Source organism: Prionailurus bengalensis, chromosome C1 (assembly GCF_016509475.1).
Source record: "Prionailurus bengalensis isolate Pbe53 chromosome C1, Fcat_Pben_1.1_paternal_pri, whole genome shotgun sequence".
In the NCBI taxonomy this organism is placed as follows: Eukaryota; Metazoa; Chordata; class Mammalia; order Carnivora; family Felidae; genus Prionailurus; species Prionailurus bengalensis.
In genome coordinates, this window is record NC_057345.1 from 124,321,919 (window position 1) to 124,332,672 (window position 10,754).

Genomic DNA, 10,754 nt, shown 5'->3' on the forward strand with positions numbered 1-10,754 from the left:
TCACCTTAGGGTGAAGTCTCCTCTGTGGAATAGTTTGCCTCAAGAATGCCAAATATCTTTCATTTTATAGTTCACTTCAATGTGGAGAAAAGCCAAGAGTTAAGTGGTGACCAATCAGGTGAATGTGGTGGTTGGCACATTTTCACTGATCTAAAATTATCAAATGGCAGGTGGGGCTCTCAGATCCCCAGTGATTCCAATGGAGCATTTTTAGAGAATGTCCTCGATGTGCTGGACTGTGTGATAAATGTCAAGAGTCAACTGGCTCTCAAGTGAGGGTGATCATAAGCCTGATCATTGATAGCCCCATCCCTACTGGGCATTCGTTCCTTGGTAGTTAGATTATCTTTGTTTTTTGACAGCTTGAGATATAATTCATATACCACACAAATACTCAACTACTTAGGGTATATACTTCAACAGTTTTTTTGTGCATTCAGAGTTGTGCAACGGGTACCTCAGCCACTTTCTCATCACTCCCAATTTCCATCACTCCCAATTTCCCTTTGTGGTTACCTCCATGCCCCCAACCTACCAAGCCCTAAGCAACCACTCATCTACTTACTGTCTCTATGTTTGCCTGGTTCAAGATACTTGGTATAAATAGAATCATATAACATATGGTAGTTTGTGACTGGCTTCTTTCATTTAATGTGATGTTTTCAAGGTTCATCCATGTTATAGTGTATATCTATACTTCATTCCTTTCTACAGCCAAATAATATTCCATGGTACAGATATGCCACATTTTGTTTACCATTAATCAATTGACAGACATTTGAGTTGTTATAAGCTATGGTGCTACAAATATTTGTGTGCAAGTTTTGGTGTGGATATATATTTTCATTGCTCTGGAGAGAATTAGTTGAGTCAAATGGTAACTCTTTTTCTAATGTTTTGAGACCTGCCCGACCGTTTTCTACAGTGGCTATCCCATTTCACATTTCGACCATAAATGTACAAATATTCCAATTTCTCTACATCCTCACCAATACTTGCTTTATTCTATTTTTAATGTTTCTTTTCCATTATATCCATCCTATTAGGTTGAAGTGGTATCTCATTGAGGCTTTTTGTTTTTTGTTTTTAGGGTCTATGCTTTAATACTTTTTTAAAAATTGTAATATTTAATTGTAAAGATGCTAATGTTAAGCATCTTTTCTTGTGTTTGTTGGCAATTTGTAGATCTTTTTTGGAGAAATGTTGTCACAGATTCTTCACTCAAGTTTTAACTGGGTTGTGTTTTTGTTGTTGAATTGTAACAGTTCTGTATATTCTGGATATTAGTTGCTTGTATTTGGTATCAGATCTAAAAATTCACTGCCAAAGCTGAGATTGTGAGGATTACCCATGTGATCTAAGAGTCTCATAGTTTGAATCTTACATTTAGGTCATTCTTGTTCCATTTCTAGTTAATTTTTTTAAAAGAAATTTGGGGTTTATTTGGTTCCTCAGAATTATTTATTTACTTATTATTATAATCTATTATTATAATCATTTATAATCTCTACACCCAACATGGGGCTTGAACTCATGACCCCAAGATCAAGAGTTGCATGTTCTACCAACTGAGCCAACCAGTCATCCCTCAGGTTAATTTCTTATATGTTATGAAGTTAAGGTACATTGTTTTAAAAAATTACATATTATACATCGGGGTGTCTGGGTGGCTCAGTTGCTTAAGTATCCGACTTCAGTTCAGGTCATGATCTCACAGTTTGTGAGTTTGAGTCCTGTGTGGGGCTCTCTGCTGTCAGCACAAAGCCTGCTTAGGATCCTCTGTCTCTCTCTTTCTCTGTCCCTCTCCAATTCTCGCATGTATGCTTGCTCTTTCTAATTCTCTCTGTCAAAAATAAATAAATATTAAAAAATTACATTTTAAAGAAGTAAGCAACCCCTAGGCAAGGCAATTTGGTAATCTCTATTGCAAATGTATATCCTTCTCAGTTCCACTTCTAGGAATGTATCCTACAGAAATAGGCTAAGGATTTTCTGGTTATTCATTGCAATGCAAAGCATTTCAAATAAGCCAAATGTCTACCAATATAAGCTGTTAAATAAATTGTGGGACAAGTGGACTACTATGAGGCCATGAAAAGAATGAAACTCTCTATGTACTCATTTGAAACTCAAGTTTCCCCCCAAATCATTGTTCAATGAAAAAAAAAAAAAGATTAGAACCTACTATTTTTTTGTGTGCTAAAAAATGGGACAATAAGTATCTATATGCACATTCTTTTTTTTTAAAAAAAGATATTTTAAAATGTTTATTTATTTTTGAGAGAGAGAAAGAGTGCAAGCCAGGGAGGGGGAGAGAGAGAGAGGGGAACAGAGGATCCAAAGCAGACTCCATGCTGATAGCAGCAAGACCCATGTGGGGCTCAAATCCACAAACTGTGGGATCATGGCCTGAGCTGAAGTCAGCCATTCAACCAACTGAGCCACCCAGGTGCCCCTCTATATGCATATTTCTTACATATCTGTAAAGAGGCTTTGCAAGGATTCCTAAGAAATGAAGAATTGTAGATCCCTGAAGGGAGGGGTGAACACTGGGTGTATAAGGTGAGTGTGGGTGAGTTCTCCTGTCTATATTTGACCTACTGTTCTTAAAAGATGGAAACTGCAGAAATATGTATTAAACTTTTAAAAGGACCTTCTGAAGAAAACAAGGGGGAGAGGATGGGGTAAGAAAGCCACATTCTCTTGGGTATTGCACATATTTTTTTTTCCCAGTTGAAACACAAGTATTTCCTGGCTTTCTCGTGACTACTAACATACTAAACACAGGCATACCATTGCCGATTGATGTTAGAGCTGTGGTCAGTGGCCATGGAACAGAACAGCAAACCGGTCCCCAGGATGTTGAACTAATGGCCCTGACCTCATTTACAGGGTAATGAGCCAACATCACACAGGAAGGTTTACACATCAAGAAGTCTGAAGGGAAAGCCTGTTCTAGAACCTCTCTGACTGAAAGAATACAAACCTGTACAGATATGTGGTTTTACTCTTTTGCCATAAGGATTTTGGCACTAAATTATGGGCTGTAGGTGTCCTTGAAAAGAATAACACTCCCTAGCACACTCATGTCTGTCCCTTGGCCTGTAGAAATCAGAAACAGGTGAAAACCTCATCACAGATGACCCACCCAGGTTGACTCTAATGGCAATTTTGCAGAGCTTGCTGTTGTCTTTAACTGTTTCAAAAGTGTCTCTTGGCAACTTTTTTCCCTCAGCCCTTTGAAAAACAGTCGTGTTTATAGCTTGTTTTTGCTGAAAGAATGTTCTTCTCTTCAACATAAGATTCTCCAATGAAAATATATTTCCCCTTTCTGACTCCTGCGGTTAGCCTGGCAATAGGAGCAAAAGTGGTCTCAGACATGTGAACTTGAGGCAGGAAATCTAAAACCACGCAGTGGTCATCATGTGCCCTGAACCTTTACACCGCATGCTAGACCAGCAGGCCCGTGCTCCCATGCAGTTCTGGCGGATACTACAAACAGGACTGGCATTCTGGGAACAAATGTCAGACGTTCAAAAGATGGAGGCTCACAGTGTGAGGAAGGAGGTGAGTCAAATACCTTCTGTTTTCATATTCTTTTTAGTATGAACCAAAAATATCGTCTCCCTAAGTGGGAAACCATGAAGAATGACAGGCCTCAGAAGTGGGCAGGAAGGTGGGATGGGGAGAAGAAAATATCAGTATAATAAAGTCAAACTTGAGAAAGAAAAAGAAGTGAGGCAGAAAGAAAGGAATTGATCTTAGAAATATAATAGGGACACCGGGTGGCTCAGTCAGTTGAGCTTCTGACTTTGGCTCAGGTCATGGTCTGACGGTTCCTGTTTTCGAGTCCCACATTGGGCTCACTGTTATCAGCGCAAAGCCCGCTTTGGATCCTCTGTCCCCCTCTTTCTCTGCCCCTCCCCCGCTTGCTCTCAAAAATATATAAGACATTAAAAATATATAATAAAAAGAAATATATTATAAATATTAAATGTCACAGAGTCCTTTTTAAAATCTGAGCAAAGATACAAATCAAAACAAAACTCCAGAATGAAACAGAGTCACCAGAAAAACTCTTAACAAAGTAATGGATTCTTTAAAAGACCCAGGATGTGTCAGTCCAATTTTAACCAGAAGGTGAAAGGAAAACCATCTGGCTAAGCCTGAAGATGCTGACCTCGGCACTGCAGAAGCATCAGACACCCTCCACTCGCCCCATGGCAGCAGTGAGGACGGTGAAACTAATAGGCAATGTTGAAGCCTTGCCTTGCTGCTGCTAGGAATCCCTTTTCTCCTCAAACAGTGCAGAAGCTGTGAGAGGAAAGAACCACCATGAGCCAGCAGCAGTGAGAAGCTCCATTTTCAAAGCTGGGAGTGAGAGCCCTCCTGTGTTGCTCCTGTCCTGTGGTTGGTGCAAGATGCCACATGCATTATATGTAGAAGCAGATTTTCCACTGTTCTAAAAAGCCCCACCATTAAAAAAATAAATAACAAATAATAAATAATAAAAAAAAAAAGCCCCACCATTAAACTTTCACACTAGAGACAATTTAACCAAATGCGTCCCTTCCTCTGTTTTGGAAAACGTGGAGACAACTTAAAAACATTTCTTCACCCCTGCATCTCCAGCCACGTAAGTGGAGCTACTTCTTCCGTGGCAGAATTAAGCTTTCCTCTTCATTTTTGCAGAAGGCTTAAAAGTGAGGTTAAAGGGACTGTAGTTTAACCTTCTACTCATTGCTGGACCCTCTTACCTTTAATAAGAAACTATCAGCTTCTTTGTAAAGTCTCTAGGGATGTGAGTCCCCCTCTGCCAAAGAGAAGTCCAATTCATTGTTGGATAGCTCTCTGGTTTAATGGGCTTCCTTGCATTTTGCTGATCCTTCCTTAATAGCTTGGTGTTGCCTCACTGAACAAGTCTGATTCCTCTTTCTCATGGCTCTCATCTTATCCATCTTGTGAGCTATTTACAGCCTGGGCACATCGCGCCTTTGCTAGGATTGCAGCCCCATCTGCCAGGCTGGTCTTCAAGTTGCCAATCTCACCTGCAATCAGTCTTGTATCTCACTGCTAGGTTTATCCAAAAGCAGCATCACGTCTATTAATCAATCACTTGTCAAAAAATCATCACAGGGACTCTGTTTAATTAAAACCAATTTCTAGCCAAGCCTTTCTTTTCTTTTTTTTTTTTTTTTTTTTTTTTTTTTTTTTTTTTTTTTTTTGGCAACGAACACTAGCTGGTCTATGAAACCTTGTGGCTCTATTTCCCAGTAAAGCCATTCTGCTCTGGTTAGGCCAAACTTTGCAATGGTTTCCCCCACTTCCTTTGCCCATCTATACTTTTAACCTTAGACTTTCCTGGGAGGGGGGGAGGTTCTCATCTGGCAAACTGTAAGATGGCTTCTCCAAAATCATCAAGTCTGTGTGGACTTAAAGTTTCACCTTGAGCGTTTTGTCAGAAGCGTCTGCGCCGCGAGGAAGAGCCCCTGCTGGTTTCCGTGCGGGCTGTGTCGAGATGGTGAAGCTGTTTATTGGTAACCTGCCCCGGGAGGCCACAGAGCAGGAGACCCGCTCACTCTTCGAGCAGTATGGGAAGGTGCTGGAATGTGACATCATTAAGAACTACGGCTTTGTGCACATAGAGGACAAGACGGCGGCCGAGGATGCCATACGAAACCTGCACCACTACAAGCTGCATGGGGTGAACATCAATGTGGAAGCCAGCAAGAATAAGAGCAAAACCTCCACCAAGTTGCATGTGGGCAACATCAGTCCCACCTGTACCAACAAAGAGCTTCGGGCCAAGTTTGAGGAGTATGGTCCAGTCATCAAATGTGACATCGTGAAAGATTATGCCTTCGTGCACATGGAGCGGGCAGAGGATGCAGTGGAGGCCATCAGGGGCCTTGACAACACAGAGTTTCAAGGCAAATGAATGCACGTGCAGTTGTCCACCAGCCGGCTTAGGACTGCGCCCGGGATGGGAGACCAGAGCGGCTGCTATCGGTGCGGGAAAGAGGGGCACTGGTCCAAAGAGTGTCCGATAGATCGTTCTGGCCGAGTGGCAGACTTTACCGAGCAATATAATGAGCAATATGGAGCAGTGCGTACACCTTACACCATGAGCTATGGGGATTCATTGTATTACAACAACGCGTACGGAGCGCTCGATGCCTACTACAAGCGCTGCCGTGCTGCCCGGTCCTATGAGGCAGTGGCAGCTGCAGCTGCCTCTGCCTATAATTACGCAGAGCAGACCCTGTCCCAGCTGCCACAAGTCCAGAACACAGCCATGGCCAGTCACCTCACCTCCACCTCTCTCGATCCCTACGATAGACACCTGTTGCCGACCTCAGGAGCTGCTGCTGCTACAGCTGCTGCTGCTGCAGCAGCCGCTGCTGCTGTTACTGCAGCTTCCACTTCATATTACGGGCGGGATCGGAGCCCCCTGCGTCGCGCTACAGCCCCAGTCCCCACTGTTGGAGAGGGCTACGGTTACGGGCATGAGAGAGAGTTGTCCCAAGCTTCGGCGGCCGCGCGGAATTCCTTGTACGACATGGCCCGGTATGAGCGGGAGCAGTATGCGGATCGGGCGCGGTATTCAGCTTTTTAAAGCTTGAGGTGGGATGTGTGTGGGCTGAAATTCCGAGCTGCGGTTGTGCATGAGAATACACCCTTCGTGGTACCCCATCTCCGGGACGTTCTCGGCTCTGTACGTTCAGTCCCTCAGGAACCGTGGACCTTAATTTACCTTGCTAAATTCAGACCACCTCTTCCTTTCCTCCTTCCTGCCCATTTTCCTGTTCTTCCTGTTCTTCAATACTTCTGTAGTTTCCCATTTATGTTCTGTTCTCCCAGCAGGCCTCATTGCGTGCAGAAACTGTGGTGGGGGGTGTGCTGTCTCCCTGCCTCCTGCTTCCGGTGGGTGTTGGACTTGGGAATGACCTTGGTGAGAGTGTCACTGCTCCTGAGTCTTTTTGGCCCAAAGGCTTGTGGCGGGTAGACACATAGAGTTGGATCACTTTTTTTTTCCAGTGAAATAAATGGTTTTTCAACTTAAAAAAAAAAAAAAAAGTTTCACCTTTTCCATTAAGCCTACCCTGGACAACATTGGCTTACAATAGTGCAGCATGTATTTTGAACTCTTATTCATAAGTGAACGTCTCAGGTCAGGTCCCCTGGGAAACAAACTTTAAAATGGAGCTTTGCATACTGGAGGCTTATGGGGGAGTATTCTCAGATACAATGCCTGGGAGGGGATCAGGGAACCAAGACTGAACAGAGGAAAAATTTGAACTGTGATACATTTCAACAAAGGCTTGAGCCAAGTCATGGAACACCCAGGAGCTGGGATAAGCCTTCAGCATTGTCCCCCATTGATGCAGGAGCCAGCCTTTGTATCCCTGTATGGACCAGTCACTGGATGTAGGCTGCCCCAGGAAGGAGCCTAACCTTGAGCTGGCAGCTTCATTCTGCAGAAAATAATTTCTGGGGACAGACTCTCTTGAGTCCTTATCAAGCAACATTTCCTGCAGCTAGGAACATGAGTACTTCAGCTCTGAGGCAGAAGCTGGGTGGTGATCAACAGCATCTCTACAACATGCAATTCATAACCTGACTTGCCCTTGCATAGATGCACGTGGGTTTCAGGTGCTTCCAATGTAAGCCCTAGTAAGAACCATTGTTCTAGTCCTTTGGGGGTCACTGTAGGGGACAAGGGTTGGAATATTCTCCATTACTTGGCATAGCAATGCATACTGAAAGGAGACAGGTAGATACAGGTCAAAATAGTGGAAGAGGGTTCAAAGTGGAAATGCCACTAGTATAGTATGAATTTTGGATGTTGTTTTGCCTTAACTAGGAAATGTCTATACTTTTTTAAACATTTATTTATTTTTGAGAGAGAGAAAGAGTGTGAGTGAGGGTGGGACAGAGAGAGAAAGAGGGAGACACAGAATCTGAGGCAGGCTCTGGGCTCCAAGCTGTCAGCACTGAGCCAGATGCAGGGCTCAAACCCACGAACCGTGAGATCATGACCTAAACTGAAGTCAGATGCTCAACCAACTGAGCCACCCAGGTGCCCCAAGGAAACTCCTGTAATTTTTAAAAAATGTATGTATATATGTATGTATGTATTTATTCATTCATTTTTGAGAGAGAGAGAGAGAGAGAGAGAAAGTGCAAGCGGGGGAGGGGCAGAGAGAGAGATTTCAAGCAGGCTCTGCACTGACAGTGGGCTCAAACTCATCAACTGTGAGATCATAACTTGAGTCAAAATCAAGAGTCTGATGTTTAACAGACTGAGGTACCCAGGTGCCCCAGGAAACTCCTACAGTTTGTGAGAAAAAACTTTCTGAATATGATCCAATTGATTCTAGGCTTTGGAGAGTTAATCATTTTAATTTTATTAGTAGTCTGTCTATAGTATATTTACATACTCACATACAAATACAGAAAAATACATACATCCTAAGGGCACAGCTTGATAAACTTCACTCAGTGAACACATGTATATATCGAGTATGCAGATCAAGAAGGAGAACTTTGCCATACCCCAAAAGTCCCCATGTACCCCTGGTAGTCCCTATGTCCTGAGAAGGGTAACATCTATTCTGACTTTACCTGATGAGTCAGCTTGCTCTTGGTGTCTCTTTTCTATAAATGGATCACACCACGTATAATCTTCTGTGGCTGGCTTCTGTTTCTCAACACCATGTTTGTGGGAGTCATTCACATTGTTATGTGTAGTTGTGATCCATTTCATTCTCATTATTATATAGTATTCCATTATATATATACCATAGTTTGTTCATCCATTCTATTATATGTGGACATTGGGTTATTTCCAGTATGGACCTATCATGGATAATGAGGCTATGTACCTTCTTGTACCCGTGTTTCAGTGAACACAAATATTCATTTCTGTTGGTTGTCTACCTAGGAATAGAACTACTGACCTCCATTTATACATGTGATTAGTCTTAATAGATACTGCCAAACAGTTTTCCAAAGTGGTTATACCGATTTACAACCCCCAGAAATCTATGATAGGTCAGACGGCTTCATATTCTTGCTACCGTGTGCTTTTTATTTGTCTCCGCTTTAGCCATTCCAGTGGGAAATCATGGTTTTAATATGAATTTTCCTGATGAGTAATGAAGCTGAGCATTCTTTTAATATTTATTGGGAATTGCCCTCAAAAGACTGCTCAAGTTGTTTGCCTATTTTTTCTTGGGTTATCTGAGCAAAGGTCTCTCTGTAGTATGATGTCATGAATTTGTATTTATTAATAAATAAAGATGACTATGATTGAGTAAGAGGAAAATAAAGATCATGATGGTTATTACACAGTTTCTTTAGTATAATTATACTTTTATTTATGATTACACAAACTTGAAGGCTAATAGACCAAAATATGAGCCCTAGCTTTCTCTGGTTGGGAAGATTATAGATAGTTTTAACTTTCAACTTTATAGCTGTCCTTATTTGTTTTTGTCTAAATTTGTTTTTTTAATTTTTTAAAAATGTTTTATTTATTTTTGAGACAGAGCATGAGTGGGGGAGGGGCAGAGAGAGAGGGAGACACAGAATCCGAAGCAGGCTCCAGGCTCTGAGCTGTCAGCATAGAGCCTGACGTGGGGCTCGAACTCACGAACTGCGAGATCATGACCTGAGCCGAAGTCGGACGCTTAACCGACTGAGCCACCCAGGCACCCCAATTTGTTTTAATAACAAGCATAGATTCCTTTTATAATCCGGGAAAACAATGAAGCTGTTTTCATCTGGAAACAAACCCAAATGAAACAAAAGCTTGTCAGCATGTGCTGGTTGGGCTCAGCCATCAACCTTTTTTTCCATCTGGGACACTGAGAATCACTGAGGAAAAGTGTCCTCTCTGGGCATGCTTTGAAAGTTTGAGTTAGAAGAAGAGAGTGTAAAAATGAAGGACTGCCTTTATTGCATAACAGCCATGTGCTCCCTCACACCCTGCTGTGGCTGGGAGATGATCCTGCCATAAAGACTGGCTAATTACTTAAATTGCCTTCCTTTCTGGGAGCCAACCTTCCCAGCGCCATTGACTGGGCTTATTTGGTCTGATTACTGGAGTCCTGCTGTTAGCTGGGATGAGGAAAGCACATTATTACCCTGTGCAAGTGTAATGCCTTTGTTTACATTTTGCAAGGCAAACAGGGTTACTTTAGTCTTACGTAACCCCGAGTTCTGCAAAAACCAGGACTGGGGAACACATGCCCCCCTCCCTTTCCTGTTCCATTCTGTTGGGTTTTCTAACCAACAATTCAAAAACATAACACCAAACCAACCTACCCACTAACATAGAGTTTTTTTTAATTTGAAACAATTTCGAATTTATAGAAAAGTTGCAAATATAGTACAAGAACTCCCTCCCCCACCCAAACCATTTGAGAGTAAGCTGCCCACATGATTCTCTATTACTCTAAATATTCTAGTAGTTCCTGCAAAGCAGGGGATTTCCTATATAACCACGATATTACCATTGAAATTGGGATATGAACACTGACACATTACCACCATCCAAATTCGAGTGTCTTCAGTTGTCCCGATGATGTTGTTTATAATAAAAAGATCCAGTTAGAAGTATGCATTGCATTTAGTAACTGAGTTTCTGAGGACTATATTGAAAACCTGCATCTCTTTAAAACCTGAGCAGCCTTCTTGTCCCCATCCCCACAGGGACGGAGGCAATAGGCAGAGATGTGGGCATAGATATA

General features: G+C 42.3%; 1 protein-coding gene across 1 annotated transcript; it reads left to right on the top strand.

Annotated features, from left to right (window-relative positions):
- The first annotated feature begins 5,452 nt into the window (after positions 1–5,452).
- LOC122481283 (RNA-binding protein 4-like) lies at positions 5,453–7,077 on the top strand. Its single transcript, XM_043576609.1, is given in 1 exon segment — positions 5,453–7,077. A coding segment is annotated over 1 exon segment (1,098 nt). The 5' UTR covers positions 5,453–5,518; the 3' UTR covers positions 6,617–7,077.
- Positions 7,078–10,754: the final 3,677 nt, after the last annotated feature.